This window comes from Bemisia tabaci, chromosome 1 (genome assembly GCF_918797505.1).
Source record: "Bemisia tabaci chromosome 1, PGI_BMITA_v3".
NCBI classification, from domain to species: Eukaryota; Metazoa; Arthropoda; class Insecta; order Hemiptera; family Aleyrodidae; genus Bemisia; species Bemisia tabaci.
The window spans coordinates 60370117-60386783 of NC_092793.1; the positions used below are offsets into that span (position 1 = coordinate 60370117).

The window sequence follows — 16667 nt, forward strand, 5'->3', positions numbered from 1 at the left end:
TTTTTTACTTTTTACTGATTTCTTTCCTTAGGAAGTAATAATTTAGAAACAACGGCGCTCATTGGAGAGCAAAATTATTTAAAAAAAAACAATAGAAATATACAAATTATTTAATTAAGGAAGTATCAAAGTCATACTGATTTTCTGAATGGAGATCAAACCAAAAAAGAAGCATAATACTTGGAATAAGGATTTTCGATAAGTTAACGTAGTTAGATAAAATAGAGAAAACAATCATTTGCATTCATAATTATTTTTTTTTATTTAAAATTTTCTTTCCGTACATAATAAATAAATAACGATATTTCTGTGACTACTTTACAACAAATTCATACTAAACAACAAGTATTTTCTTAAAAAAGAATAAGGGCATTTACATCATTTTTACAAAGAGGAAATAGAAGAAATATTTACAAATTATTTTAAGACCTAAATCGAATGCACCGTAAATGAAAAGTAAATTTTACAATTGATTTTTCATTGAAATTTGAAATTGCCGGTTACAGAACAAAATTTGTAAGTTTGAATTGCATGTTAAGTCATTACCGTCAGTAACAGTTTGATCAGTAAATGAATATCGGAAAAATTGTAAACATAAAATAGAACTATTGCTGGAAATTCACCAAAAGCGAACCGCTCAAGACTTAGATGGACATAGTATGGTCCTCTATACGTTCTGGAAACAGTTTTATTTAAAATTCTGACTAAAACGTGTTATAGTTCACCGGGCATTTCTAGAAAAAATTGTTGAATGAGTATACTTGTATATTCTTCTATTCACTGCTATATTTTAAAAGAACCAGCTTTTTTGAGAAATTCGTGTCGAATTTGTAATCATGAACATATTTTTACTTTTTGAAATGAAATAAATAGTAGTTAAAATGCTTTAAGAGCGTTCGAAGAGGAGAAACAAAGCAGATTGGGATGATTTTACTTCAAATTCAAATTACCTATCAGAGATCAGAGGATAAGTGCAGAAGAGGTAGTTGACATGAGAATATGGAACTTGGTAACATAAGCATACTAAACCTTAAATCTAATAAAACCTTACCTAAAATTGGCTTATCTACGATCAGTCAAGAGTTCTTTGGTCCATTGATTATTATAAGAGTGTCATAAGCTTGAACGTAGCTACTAAAATAATTTTGCTGAGATTTGATGGAGACATCGAATAATTGTGCTATGATGAGGCTCGAAATATTTAAGAATTGAAATTGAAATGTTATAATATCTCCTGAGCAAAGTGAAAAATCAAAGAAGATATTGATAAACACTCGAATATTATGGGTGGGCGCAAATCAATCAATGTAGGGTTTAATTTTTAACGGTCGTGAGGCCAAATTTTAAAAAGACGTATGTCATACTTTGCAAAGTATCAAGAGTAAAATCTATTTTACAAAATCTTAGTAGTAAATTTAACAAATACGTAGGTACAAGACAAAACAACGAATAAATTTTTAGGAAAAGAAAATAATGAGGACTAGCTGAGACCATGTTTAGAGTACATCTCCAAGAAACTTTTGTGTGCTATAAAGGAGTCAGCGTTAAAGCTTACACATAGATTTTTCCCCAGTTACATAGATTATGACGAGGATTTGAAGAACAAAACGAACACCGGAATTAATGATGCGTTGTGCTCCAAATTAGAAAATGAACAAAATAATTGGAGAAGTTTGACAAAAACACCCGAGCATCAATAAGCAAAATTAAAACCAGAATGAACAGCAGAAATTATTCAAATCCGAGCATGATGGTAAGTTTAAACATGAGCTAGCACGTGAGTGTTTTAAAATAAAAATGTAAAAGGGGAAGTATCAGAGCACAGAGATGCAACCAGAACACAAACAAGAAAAACGAAAGGAGACCAACAAAAGGATATCTACCGGCGTCTCATGATATCCTCGATGGAGAATCCAAGCTTAGGCCGGGGTTCAGAGGACTCCTGGGGTGCGGGCCGATGTAGAGCCAAGGGTTGGTCGGCGCTTTCGGGCCGCGGGTGGTGGTGGGTGAGTTCGTGGGTCCTCAAGTTGGACTTCTGGTTGAAGCGACGCCCGCAGATATTGCAGCTGTGCGGGGGCACGTCCTTGTGATGGTTTTGATGAACGGCCAGAGTCCGTGATTGGCAGAAGCCTTTCCCGCACTCTTCGCATCGGTAGGGCTTGTCTTTCGAATGGATGTACCTGTAACAAAAATAGAACGCGAAAAATTAGCTACAAATTCACTGATGACAACTTCACAGGTTGTAAAAAATATATTTCCTAAATTAAAGAAGGCAAATAAATTTATTTTTAAAAATTAAAAAAGGGTGGTAAAAACACACACAAAATATAGTTAAGCAGGATGAAAATTGGGTTTTTTTTTTAAAAGGCCGGAAAGTTTTGGAGTCCTAAACGTCACATTATCAAAGGGATAAAATTAAAAAGAAATGTTTAAAAGAGGAACTTGCATAACGCCAACGTCCCGATCTCTTAAAAATCATCCAACTTTAGTTTTGATTACCCATATTTCGTGCGACTTTTTTCTTTTATCCTTGTCCAAATTTTGACAGTTTCACTGTTTTCAATTGAATGTAAAAAATCTACAATATCGACCATCAGCCAATCATGTAATCCACCCCCCTCCCAAAAAAAAATCACAATTTTTTCAAATAATTTGCAACTCTTGAAAATAAATTTTGGGAGGTAAAAAAAACCTTTAATCAGCCAATCGAGCTGTGCAGAGAAAAGAAGATGAACTTTGATAAGAGGATCGGAACATAGGTAAGAGTAAAATGAGATATGGAAACAGAGTTAAACTGCGACAAGAGAAAATCTGGGCTAACACTGGGAAAGAGCTCCTCTTAAAACGCCCGAAAGGTATGCAACACCACATATCACCCGAGGTGGAATAGTTGCTGCGCCGTGGCTAATGTTAAGCGACCTCCAGCCCAGCTCGCACACTTTTTCTTGGCGACCGTCGCGTCGCTGCGCGACTTTTTCTCAATTTGGAAGTTTTTTTTTTTTTTGAACAAAATGAACGGCATCAACCAGAGACAGTCTACTCGCATAATGCTTTATTTCCTTTCATGTTTTAATTTATCCTTTTAAAAGTAAACTAAGCAATACTCTGGATTGACATTTTACGAGTGTACTTTTTAAAATATAAGGTAAATTCATGGGAAGTTTTAATGCGTTATTTTGCATTGTTTTCATTAAAAAAGTTATAGGAAGCAGGAGAAAATAAAGCTAAGTGAAATGCCATTAGGCCGACTCTGGTTAGTTGTATTGATGATATTTGCTGTTTAGCAAGTTCAGTCACAGTTTTCGTATTACACACGATGCTTAAAAGATACAATTCTCGATTGCAATTGAAAAAACGATCGAGCTTAACGGAGAACAGGCAATTTTGAATTGTCATTCAATTTTTCAGAAAATTTTCAATTCCAAAATAATCTCGGGCTTAATAAACTGCATGATGGAAAGAGCTCGAGTGAATCTTATTGAAGAGGCAACTAAGTATTGAACTGATTGCTTACCTATGGTCTCTAAGATGATCCTGCCTGCGGAAGGCCTTTCCGCAGATATCACAGCTGTAGGGTCTCTCATCGGTGTGTGTCCTCTCGTGGATGAGGAGGTTGTACGACTTGGAGAACTCCCGATTGCAGTATTTACAGATGAACCTCTTCTTGGGCCGGGTGGATCCGGGGGCCTTGGCGCCTTTGCCGCCGACGACGCCACCAGCAACACTCCGGTTGAACTTGAGAGCAGAGGCGTTGGCGCACCTGGCGGCCATGCGCATCGACTGTTGCGAGGGCACGAGCGCGGACACGCTGTTCCAGTACATCATCCTGGACACGAACTCCTTGATCTGGTGGACGTTCTGCGGGTTCACCGAGCCGAAGGGTAGGTAGAAGGGGAGGTTGGCCGACTCCAAGTTGGCCTCCAGGCCGGGGTACACGTGGCCGAGGTCCGTCTTCGGGCAGAACGGGAGCTGGGGGCACGGCGAGAAGGCCGACTGTTTCGGCGAGACCCCGCTCGGGGGGTAGTAGCAGGGCAGCTGGTTGAACATGCTCTGACGCATCTGCTCTAGCTGCGACATGTCCGGGGCCATCGCGGACTCTTCGCTTTTGATTCGCGGACTTGATGAATCCATCGTTGGGGTGTGAGGAGGGGTCAGGATAACACCTTGCTCTTGCTTCACTGTCACAAGTTCCGACACGTTCTCAAGCTCTGTAACATACAACAATAATACAAATAAGTTGGGGAAAAGTAACAATTATCAGTTTATACAACAAGTTCTGATGAATCGAGGGATTGTGTGGACGTATTTCTGCCAGACGGAGCTATGCGCACTGAGACATGAGCCCTGAGACCCATAAGAATATATGCATAACAGGGCTCACGTCTTAATGGACATAGTTCCGTTCGGCAGAAATACGTCCATACTCCTTTGAAATGATTTGTATTTAACTTTCAAGTATTTAAAATTATTAAATGATAATTGACTGACGAATTGATTGCGTTTAACATTGGAAATCCTATCTCTCGTTTGAAACCGACTAGATTCCATTTTTAGAATTATCTAGAGCCAAAAAGAGAAAAACGCTCTGATTGAGGGACAATCAGAGGCAATTAAGTGCAGTGTACACTGAATTCGTCAACCGACGATTATTTTTGAAAAAATGATTGCACTGGATATATTAACCGATACGATAAGGCCTTGGAGACAAAAAATATCCACAATGTCTTGTATACCATCTCCTGGCTCGTCCTATTTATCTGGATTCGGTGCAAGAAAGAAAATTTGGGGTGCAATGGCACAAGCATTGTATGACCAGTTTGAGCTGCGGAAAATTAGGCTTAACTGCAACTGAGTTTCTACTCACTTTTAGTTCGTTTGCCCTCTTCAAACAATATAATCAAACTATCACATGCTAGATTATAACTAATTTTTGAAGGGTTGAACGTAATTTTAATGAATTTGATAAGCATTACCATGCAATATGAAACCTACATTGGGATATACCGAAAGTAGCGCGTTTTCAAAGAGAGTCGCTTGGAATAGAAGCAATTCTTTGCTGTAAATGCATCCACTTGCTGTATAGCGTGATAATTGCATTTGCAAGTAGACGCTTGCTTTGCTCAGTTTTTGCGTCGTTTGAAAAAAAAAAACAAGAATAATAAGACGGTTAAATTCTGTATTGCATAATAACTGCATTTGACGTTTGTAACACAGTTATGATGCAAAAGACTTAAACGCGCGTCAAGAAAAACCGCATCTGCATTAATTTCGGAGACTACAATTCGTCGGTTGTTGTAACGGTTGCGGCACTCGGAGAATCTTCGTGCCGAGGCATAAATTCTTCCAAGGTTGAAATACGAATTCAAGTGCAACACATTCAACAATAGCCCGTAATTAGTCCTCAAGCAGTTGATTCCGCGATTTGAAGGGTACCAATGGTGGATACTAACAAAGCTAGATTCTAGCGCGGTAAAACCCATTCGGAATTCACTGTGTTACTGACAAATTTTGAATTGTCTATGAGGAAATTTGCTAATTGATAAGCAGATGCAATTCACGGTTCAAACCGTGGTAAACAACCTGTTCACGCACACTCGTGAACCTTGACAAATCAATTTACAAATTAATTATTTCTTCCGACTGATCATATAAAATGACCCTAGATTTTAATTTGACCGCCGCGTAGTTTTGCATGCATCTTATCATCGAACCGTTGAAATTGTCTGAATCGTAGTATATAACTTGATAAATGTTGGTGTTATTTTATAATATGTTGATGTAAATAAGCGTTCCAATTTTAACAGAATTGTAGTTAAAGACTGGTCGGGCAAGGATTCAAAATCCGATTTGAGATTCGTGACTCAGTTAAACGCACCTCCTGAGTTTCGTAAGGATTATCTCGATCGGACATTTAATTGCGGGCTTAAGTTTTCTAAATTAAATTTTAGTTACTTGTAACTAACTTTGATGAATGCATTGCCTACTAAATTACTGAGTGTTGGCACCAATAATATGCACTAATTGTCGATAAGGATTAGTACTCTTTGATTCATAATAAAACTATATTGTTGGCCAACTTCTCATAGAGAAAAACTAGAAAAACTGTGTAAATGAATCGGGACACATTCCTCGTTTTGCATAAAGAGTCAGTTTTATCTTGTCTCAACTAAAGAAAATTCTCAAGATTTAAAGTACTTGATTGATGAGTTGAGATATCGCAGTATTTGGAAAGCCGTGATAGCTTCATGAACAAAATTTACGGTGACTGAACTGCAGATATTTTAGGAACACACTAGAATGCAGTTATTAGATTGCATAGTCACTAAAGGCGATTTCAGTACCTACCCTATTTAGAGCCACAGTGGCAATTGTCAGTTCGATGATAAAAACCGCAGAGAAAATATCGAAAGAATACTTTACTTAAAAGGCTAAATGAACTTATTGGAAAGTATACAGTTGAAACCACATGAGAACATAGCTACTAAATTCAACAGAATCATGACTAGAATTAGGTGCTTACAAGGATGGGAGGTCTTAACTACAAAAATTAATTAATATCTCTTGCTAGTGAGAAATCAATACGTTCTCATTTGATTTCAACATTTTAAAAAGATGTATGCATTAATTACCTCTGCGAGAAATGCGGGAAACATCTGGTGCCATATTGCGTGGCTGAGAAATGTTGATCACAATTTTGGGCACAAGAAAACACACACACAGTCCGTGGGTACGTGAACATAAAACAACTTAAATCCAAACGGCCGAGGAAGAAACACACGCACGCAAGCAGGGGGCGAGGAACGAGCAACCACTTTTTCCCTATCATAAACTGTAGCAGGAGGAACAAGTGTCCTAGCGGAAGGCGAGAAACTACTAAAACGGTAGACGTGAACTACTCCTCTTTTTTCGAAACGAGAACGCATGCGCCGCGGAGCTAGGCCCCGCCTACACGGGCCCCCATTGGTCCGCTCCCTCGATTGTCCGCCGCGCAGCGCACCGTGAGAATGGCACTTGAGCAACTCCGGCTAATAATAGGGCCGTTTAATAGAGCGCACCGTGAAAGCGTCTTCTTTGTGGCTCCCCAAGCCAAGCGTGAAAAGGGGCAAAACAAACCGAGATTCGGCATATAACATGATACTTTTTACTTAATTGCCCGCGCGCATGCGCTGTAAGTAAGCCTCGCGAAGAGTCCTCGAGTGGGATTCCGTGTGGCGGCCATAAGTGAAGTGTCGGGGATAAACCTCTCGTCCCGCGGGGCTCATGAGCCTCCAAACGCACAGTCCAACACAGAGAGTACGGCTCAAGAGATTACATCGGTTAAAACATCATTCCTCCAAGTGACGAGAAGAACCGATCCCGGCCACCCAATAAAATGTCATGCGGATGCGATTTCCCTTGTTTCCGTTTTCTAGCTGTAATTGAGCCGAGTCCCGTCTTAAAAAATTGCATCTGCATTATGATGTGCACCTTAAAATGTGTATAAATCCATGCTTACTGTGGCTCAAGTTTGAGTTGCGATAATGACGCTCTTGCCTTGGATGTCAGCTATGAGATGGGTGAGTTGTTTGGAATGAAGTGGTTTACAGCCCCAATACTTGGATTCCTAGTTGAGGCACTGAGGGAACCAGGTTTAGTCTACCTGAAATCATGCAGGGTAGAATCGATTTGAGAGCGCTTTTGATAATGGCGTGGCGTGCTTTGCGATGTATCGATTGATCTGCCATCCATCCCCATGGAAAATGAATGATTATCATGGCGTTCGCGAAGAACCACTCAATAATCGATTCTTTATCATAGCTGCAAATAGAAAAACATCGATAGTCGTTACATTGCGCCTCGCCGCTGGCTTTTGAACTGCCCAGGCGTCGTAAAGCGAGAGGAAACTGTTTCATTTCGAATTTTATGAGGATGAAAAAAAGAACTGTCTTTTCAGTCCGGTAACCTGTAGTTTTCCCACGAGTATTGACAAATTTAATACCTCGTTAACACACCAAAACGAGCAATGTATAAAGATTAACGACGAGGAACGTCTGAAATTAAATTTCCTCTGAATATGGTAGTAACACAGGGTAACGTAAGAATTATTAGGATGCCCTGAGTATAGGAGCAGTCCGCTCCCGAAACGTCGGAAAATTTTAAAGTTATTTTTATGGCTATGAATTCTATGATTAATAAAAGTAAAAATTATTAATTTTTAAACGAACCGGTTGCTGTTATCTCAAGTTTTTTCCAAAAAAATATGTGGCAGTAAAATATCGACAGTGTAAGTCCGCAACTACGTATCTCGTTTACTGTGTTTGAAAATCTCAATCCTATATTTTATTTGTTTGAAGGAGAACAATTCGATAATATTCTTTAAAGTTCTCGCAGAACTTTCCTCGCAAAGAGGAGAAAATCACGGCAGTTTTCAAGAATTTCCGTTGAGTAGTTTTCCATTTAAAAAAGAAAGTATGACAGGAAGTCTGCAACATCACAAACCAAGATACGTGATGCGGATTTATACCGTCGATATACATATATTTTTGACTACTTATGCTCAGAAAACCAGTAAAATCGGAAGACTCCTTTTTGAATTTGTTGTTTCGGCGCTTTGAATCAATCTAATGGGAGGCGACGTATTCTGGGAAGAGTACGTAGGTCCGGCTACTTCGTCCACTATTGTGAAAATTCTGTATTTTCCCCCCTTTAAATCACAGCATGGACTACAAGACAAGGTTCCAACTAAAAAAAATTCATACATTTTTTCTCTTCAAAGTTTTACGTATAGGAATACGATACACACAACGGTAAACTCCCGAACGAAATATTGACGAGTCTTCTCAAAACGAATCAATTAGAAGTTTCATTTTAAGTTCCATTCATGGCATTCGTATTTTCTTATTGAACCAATGTTAATTTTAAACACTTATATCTTATTTAGGAGTTGAATGCCAGGATTTCCGTTTTATGACTCAATTCTCGTGAAACTTTGAGAAAAAAGCGGCTTTTGCACATTGACAAGGAGCCCACACAAACGCACGTTTTTCTCGGAATAGTAAAAATTGCACATATGCGACTTTTCCTCCAAGCCCTTCTATTGCTCTGCCGTGCTAAGGAAGAACGCCGTATGAGCCTTCAGATTTTGCCAAGTTTCCTCCTATAAAAACAGAAATTACAAGAAAAATTGTGAATATTACTTTCCAAACTTGTCAGAACATTTTGCACATATGCAATTTAATCTAAAATATCTAAAAATTTCAAGGAATAGTGAGTATGAATGTTGTCAAAAATACATGTTTTATCAAGGGAAATTAGGCAACACTTGAATGTTCATACGGCGTTCTTCCTTAGCACGGCAGTGCTGTACGCAAATCTTCTATGAACAATTCTGCAAATATTCGCGCGCAAGCTATATGTAACGTCATTTACACACGATGATCTATACGGAAACAGCCTTTCATCTCCTCAGAATTTCGTATATAGACGGAGGTAACAACCTTAAGGTTGGTTTTAAAATAATAGAAACAGTTCTCTTATCAATACTTGGATGGCACTATGGCACACATAACTGAAAGCGCTGAGGGAGGGAACGCGCCTTCATTATCTGCATATGCAACACGCACGGCTATGAAGCGCAAAAATAGTTGCATTTAGACGTCATCATCGACTTCGCACCCCCAGACTCAAAGGGCCGTCCATAAATTACGTATAACGCATTTTTTCGGAATTTTTGACCCCCTCCCCCCCTTGCAACACTTTTGTCTTTTTTGTCGAGATCTTTATCCCTCAACACGTAAAAACAAAATGGCGTAACGCTCTCCTCGCCCCCCTCCCCCAAAACGTTACGTAATTTGAATCAGTGAGAACGAAAACACACCAACTCAAACAAATGAAAATAATCAAGACACACAAAACTGTACAGTAGGTGAAGAAGTTAGTCTAAGAGACATATTTTTGGCGCCGGAAGACAAGTACTTGAGAACACTTTAGAGGCCAAAGTTGGAGCAGATGCTCTAACTTTGCTGAACTTTATGAAAATTGATTGTCTTTAATGACAATTGGGCGTTTTTGAGTTATTGAGTTGGTGTGTTTTCGTTCTCACTAATTCATTCATGGACAGCCCCCATCTGCTGAGGCCAAGATACAGTAACCTATTCGATGGGAAGGCAATGCCATACTACTGAATGCTGATGTAAAAAGACGTGCAGACGGGCCTCGGAACATCCTTTGGACCGAATTGGAATGGACCACACGCGCTACATATCTAAAACTTTCTTCCCTTGGATTAAGGAAACGCCGGCGAAAAGCAACAAAAAGTCTGACCGCAGCTCTCCCCGCATTCAAATCCGAACTTTGCGTCTTGCGGGCCCGATCAATGGGGATGGACCAGGTGGGGGCTTTGTCGTGGTCGAGCCAGGCCTTTGTGACGTCAAATCTGGAGTCGGGAAGTGGATATAAATTACCGGTGTAAGAGAGAGAGACGCGAGCTCGAGAGAGGGACAGGAACACCAGCCCGATTGTTTTCCTCTATTTTGGCATTGTTTTGACTCCTTTGAAGCGTTGGTTAGAGTAGCAACCTGCTGAGTGCTGAAAGGCGTGGGAAGGAGGCGACTTGGATCGGGATTGCAGGACAAACATGTCATTCAACCCCAGGCGATCCCCCCTGCCCCCCCTCTTCCGTATAGGTGCGCCTACACGGCATTATTGGGCCTCGGATCGAATCAGCCTGAAATAAAAATGTCAATCCTGGAAACACAGGGATGAAGAGAGAGGTCCGAGACGGAGTGAAAGAATAGTTACGGCCGTAATTTTCGGGTCTCGGTCCTCAAAGGGGAATCGGAGCGAAATCCAGAAAAATCGCGTTAATTGCTTCGCGTTCCTTGATCGTGAAAAATCCATTCCGGAGCCCGTGAACCGGGAGTGGTTTTTTGTTTAGGTTGTTTTGTATCCTTTCTCTCGGCTCATCCCATTGTTTTTGGCCATTGTTTGACAATATTTTGGGCTATCTCAGCGTGTTTTTGCGCGTACCTAATTATTGTGGGAACAGTCTGGCGTTTGATTCGCTTGATTTTAAATATTATCAATCAAAATATGGATAATTACATAAAATATAAGCGCGATACTTTAAATATTACGTAATTAGCTTAGTTTCCATCATCAGAGTTATAGTCATTGCGTATGAATAGAGGATTCCAATTAGCTTGACGATGTGAATTTCATAAAATACAGAAAACGTTAATTTTTATTTAAAAACTAATAAATTAGGCAATAAACAGGCTCTAATGAAAAAAAAATTGCGTCATTATTTTTGTAAATCATCGTGTTCTTGTGTTGGGTGAAATTATCATTGCAAATCTAACGTGTACAAAGAAAAATTAAATTAGCCTGCATCAATGGAGTCCGAATGAAATGCGAATCCATTGGAAAATTGCATGTTTTCCTTCGACGGTTTTTCATAACTAACGAGGTATTACTATAGCAACATCGAACGGAGGGCACTTTGGCCGAAAGAATTTATGGTGCGTCATATTTTTTTTATTTGCTGGCTTACTTAGGGTATCTGTGGACTTGTTATGATCAGTCCGCATACATTGATTTTTATTTGAGAAATCGTAAATAAAATCTTACGTATTAAGTTTGATGCTCGCACTGGTTAGGTTGAACAGTAAATTTCTAGTAAAATTACGATCAGATAAAGTGAAAGTCAAATTGGACTGAAGGAAAAAAGAGCAGGAAAAACTAAAATGTTGGTGTTGTTGTTGTTTTTTAAGGGGCCCAAGCGCCAATGCGAATATAGCTCGGAATGTTACACCGAAACAGAGAAAGCAAAGCTCAGAGGTGTTTATCGCTTGGACCCTTTCAAACCTAAACGGTATAGCTATTTTCATTTTTGATGGGAGTCAAATCCAGAAAAATGTCACTAAACTTAATGCCTCTTTTTTCCCCCGTAAAGCATTCGATATGATGTAACCATGGGCGCAGAGATGAAATTTTTAACGAGACTGCGAGACCAATCTCATATCCACTTTTCTTTGCCACATCTAACATTAATTCAAAAGATTTCTCGATAGAAAACTAACACCAAGTATGAAACGGACAAAATGTGTCTTGTGACCGTGTTTTCCTTTTATTCGTTTTTCCGCGTCAAAGTATTCGGAGAGGTTGATAATTTTAATTTTACAATGAAAATCTGATGAAAAAGTATCCTTCAAATGAAAACTTGTAATCTGCATACGAATATCGGCCTGAAGGAGGTTACTAATAGATTAGCGGGAATCATGAATACATTTATTTACAAAGCTAGATTTATTCGCTTTCAGGGCGATATCTCATATTTTGGGTACAAACAAAAACATTTTTTCAGGAGGTACCTAGTCTTTTAGTCGTTGTTAGGTGCCTATTATGATGCTTAGTTGTGAATTGCTGAATTGTACCGTACCATTTTTACAAATTATTTTTTGCCTTTATGATGAATAATAATAAAAAAATAAATACTCGTGGTGCATTTTCAGCTATAGCTTTGATTTCCAAACTTTAGTGTAAGGTCCCAGATAAACGTCATATTAGGTTTCCCGCAGAGAAAATAGAAAAAGGTACGAGTTGAAACAAGATTGGATATCCTGTAATCATTCTTTTAAATGCCCTGGCCTGATTTAAGAGCGAGACGTAGGCATGTGAGACTTTAGACTCCTTTAAAATTACATACTTTAAATATTTTTATAACAAATGGTAGAAAAGTCACCTCTTGTAGACATTCTTCGCGAATTTTACAAGAAATAAGTAATCATATCTCATAAAAAATTTGACTGGTGAAGGAACACGTGAATGGAGAATTTTCATGAAAGACTTTTATTGCTTCATCGATGTGCATAATGAGCTGAGTTCGCAGTATCTTTCAAAAACAATTTCTGTCACGGGAAATCGAAAAAGAATTTCTTTAAAAGTGAAAAAATATACTACTTTGGACGTCATCTGGCGGCATTTTTTATTTAAACGCATATGCATTTTAGCAGATTCGGTTATTTCATTATATGCACCCATCTTTCATATTATTTGTAAAAACATTAATAGGCTAAGATGCCGAATGTCTCTAAATAAATTAACTAACTAACTATGTCTCCTTCAATAATTGTTCAATTTAAAAACCAGAGCTATTCTCGAGTTCAGTTCTGTTAAAGGTTATCATCTATAACATGAAACGATCAAATTTTAGACACCTGGAAATTCTCTATTATGCTAATGTTGAACCTATATATTTTTACCCAGTTTGGATTAAGATTTTGTTTTGTATAGCAGAAAAACTTGGCATTCCGACGGCCATCTTGGAACGATGAAACGCGCTTAAAAACTTCCTGAGCAGGAGAACATCAAAGCGGGCTGGGGCTAATCCATTATTCCAACTTGTGATGGAGGATCCATTTTGCGCCGTGCCGCGCCGGGAGTATGCAAATTGCGTTACGGTGCGCGTCGGTCGCGGGAAATTGGGATGAAATTGGTTTGCCGGGAAAATGAAACCAGGATCCGGGCAACGGTTCCGCTCCATCGATTGTTCCGCCCCCAACCGCCTGCCCACCAACCTACCCTCAAAGTTAGCAATCCGCGACGCAGGTCCCTCCGCCTGCCGCGCCCAACTTTCAACTACCATCCACCCCACAGCCACCGTGCTCCGGTCAAATTCACGAGGCAGGTGCGGATGTTCAGGCAGGTGAAGTGACTTCTGAGAGTTGGAGGATCAAATTGATTGCATTTTGCAAAAAGGAACCAGCGGGCCGATTATTGAATCTGATAGACAAAGCGATAGACAAAGAGGACATAGGGAGTACGGAGCGATCCTATTGGTTGACATGGTTGGTTCCTATAGACTTAGGAAGAAAATCATGGACTAGTCGTCGGGTCTTTGGTGGGTTGCCGTTAGTTAGTCCATTACCTAGCTCCTATGTCCATTGCCACTGCCCGCTTCCACCAATAGGATCCCTCTGAATTCCTTTTTTGTCGTCTTTGTCTATAGCTTTGTCCATCAGTTTCAACAATCAGCTCGCAGGAGCATTCCAATGCCGCTAAGATTGTGCAACTTTTTTCTCCTTGCAAATATAAACAGATCATCTAAACAAATTTTATCTTCACTCTTAATAACCTTAAAATTCCAGACGAAAATTACCTTTGTGAATTTAATTTTTTTCATGTTTTCAGTAATTTTTTGCAAAGAATTTAAGTTGCACAATCCTAGCAACATTGGAATGCTCTTGGTTCCTTTTTGCAAAATGCAATCCAAATATAAATACTCTATATACATGTTGCAGGCAAATAGTCAAATCATGCATTTTATCAAATGCCTGGGCGGATACTTAAATTTTCAGAGTTTACGAGGTTTTTTACGTTTTCACAAAGACCTCTCTAATTTTCAATATTTTGAGACAGAACATACGTTAAAGTACAAACAGTCATTTTCTTTCCCGTTCACAAATGCTCCTCATAATTCTTCATTTCCCACATCCTTTTATTTTAAGATGCAATTTTATTATAAGATACAAGTTACTCGGCGAGATACTCAGACTTTATCAGTACAGGCACGCGTAGAAACTATTCTCTGTTGAAACATTTGTTTTGAAAGTTTAAAATCCTACGTATTAAGGTTCCCCCACGAACACAAGATCCATTCTTATATGCTTAAGAACGAATTAAATTATATCCAAAACAAAACCACCAGATTTTTATTGCAATAAAATTCATGCAGTTAGATCAAAAGGAATCGTGGTTCTCATTATTCACTAATATGTAATAAAAGTTCGATTAAAAATTTGTAAAAATTAGCAGACCCTGACTTTTAAACAGTGTAAGAATATATTGCTACCGTTCTTTAGCATATTCCATTGAAAAATTGAGTCGAGCTGAATTGGCGATTAATAATTACGCCTGCCTGACAGTTCTTTGTCTGTATAAAATGAGCAAAAAACAACCGTTTGGTGGGAAAGACTGCTTCCCTCTCCTTTTTCATGATTATCACGTTCCAGGCAACTCGAGGGAATTTGGCCGAGGGAAACTGTGGAAAACAGAAGAAAACGTGAGTCCCGAGACCAATTTGGAAAAAGACGGAAACAATTTGCCTGACAGCCAAGGAGCGGAACCGATGCGTCGGCCTGCTTTGAGCCCGAAACTGACCCAGTTTTTCGCGACCCAGGGACAAGAGAAATCGATGACAGGTCCCCGAGAATATCCAACTACCGATCGGGCCCATTTTTTCCACCGTCCGCTGCTACCTGCCCAACAATGGGCCCTTTTCAAAGGAACTGGAAAACAGGAGAAAACTCCATAGGAAGGCGCGCTATAAAATCATAACTCCGTGCCCGGCTAATGGGGTGACAAAGAAGTAACGACAGACTCCTGTCAGCCGAGCAACTAATCAAGGCCGAGGGCCGTAAATCAGGGCCTTTACTTTGGCAGCTGTTACACGGTAGCTTTGGCCTTTTAGGCCCTTCTTTTGGGGCCGTTTCTTTGGCCGCTGCCGACAGTCGGCGAGACAACAAATATTTTGGTTGGGGCCCGCGCTCTAGCCTCCTCAGTACTCGTTTTGTGCCCGGGATGCCATTGTCTCCACCGTGAACAACGTTCCACGGCATAAAAGGCCTTTTAATGAAGACGAGTTTATTTGTACTCAGGTACTTGTTCGGAAGCCGTGCCTATTTTCGGCCAGACGATTTTCCAGTTTTCTCCTGCGTCCATCCACCTCTGCCCAATGTTGCCGAGAATACGTAAAAACCTAAGAAATCCTAGCGGAAGTAAAGAGGAATTGAAAGGCATGGTGTACAAGGCGCATAAGGGCAGTTTTCGAAAAAATTAAGATATCCATGAACTCAACTGAAACTAGTTTGGAAGTATACGCCGTCAAAAAGTCACGACTAAAATTTAACTTTAAAGCGTCAAAAAGGGAGATTAAACTTCCGAGTAATTTTGAACTTTAAAAACGTATATCTTGAAATAGCTGTGAACCTTACCTTCCAAGCCCCTCAATTCGCAAGTTAATCTGAACTTCAGTGTTCTCTTATGATGTTTGAAGAGATACACAAGTTTTTAAATCAGGGTGAATCTAAGCGCAGGAAAAACAAAAATAATCATATAGTTGATATTTTTTTTTAAATAGATGAAGATATATTTGCTACAGTATATATTTTGATATGGTTGATTAATAATTTTGCTGAATTTACTGTTTTCAGTTTTAATTTTCGGCGAAAACCGGATCCATTTCGTCGAGAGGCACAATTTATCCGTTTCTTCCCAAAATATCTAAAGCTTGAACCTTCAAATGTAGTTAAAAGTAAACGAACAAGTGATATATTTCTTCCGATTGGTCAAATCGTGAAATAATTACTTTTTTTAGCCAGGTACTTTCAACTTTAATTCGACTCACAGAATAGATTGTTTCAGGGAAAAAAAGCTAAAATGTTGGCAGGAGTACCGAATGTATCAATTTTTGTCACAAACTGAAAGTCGAACAGGTATTTTAGAGAATTTTGGATACTTCGATGTTGCTCTTTTTTTACATAGATTCACTCTGAACAATACTGAGAGTTACGAATGAATCCATGCAATTCGCGATTGAAAATTAGGTAAAAACTGATCATTACAGAAATATTTAAATGGAGCTTTTTTAAGGAGAAATTTACCTGTTTACCGAACTCAAATTGAATCCT

The 16667-nt window shown here is 39.1% G+C and overlaps 1 protein-coding gene across 1 annotated transcript; it reads right to left on the reverse strand.

The window, feature by feature from the left end:
- Window positions 1–237: 237 nt before the first annotated feature.
- LOC109031986 (uncharacterized) lies at window positions 238–7115 on the reverse strand. Its single transcript, XM_019043855.2, has 3 exons — window positions 6630–7115; window positions 3515–4208; window positions 238–2180 (listed from the first exon to the last, which is right to left on the reverse strand). The coding sequence occupies exons 1-3, from the start codon at window positions 6661–6663 to the stop codon at window positions 1880–1882; spliced, it is 1029 nt and encodes a 342-aa protein (XP_018899400.1). The 5' UTR covers window positions 6664–7115; the 3' UTR covers window positions 238–1879.
- Window positions 7116–16667: the final 9552 nt, after the last annotated feature.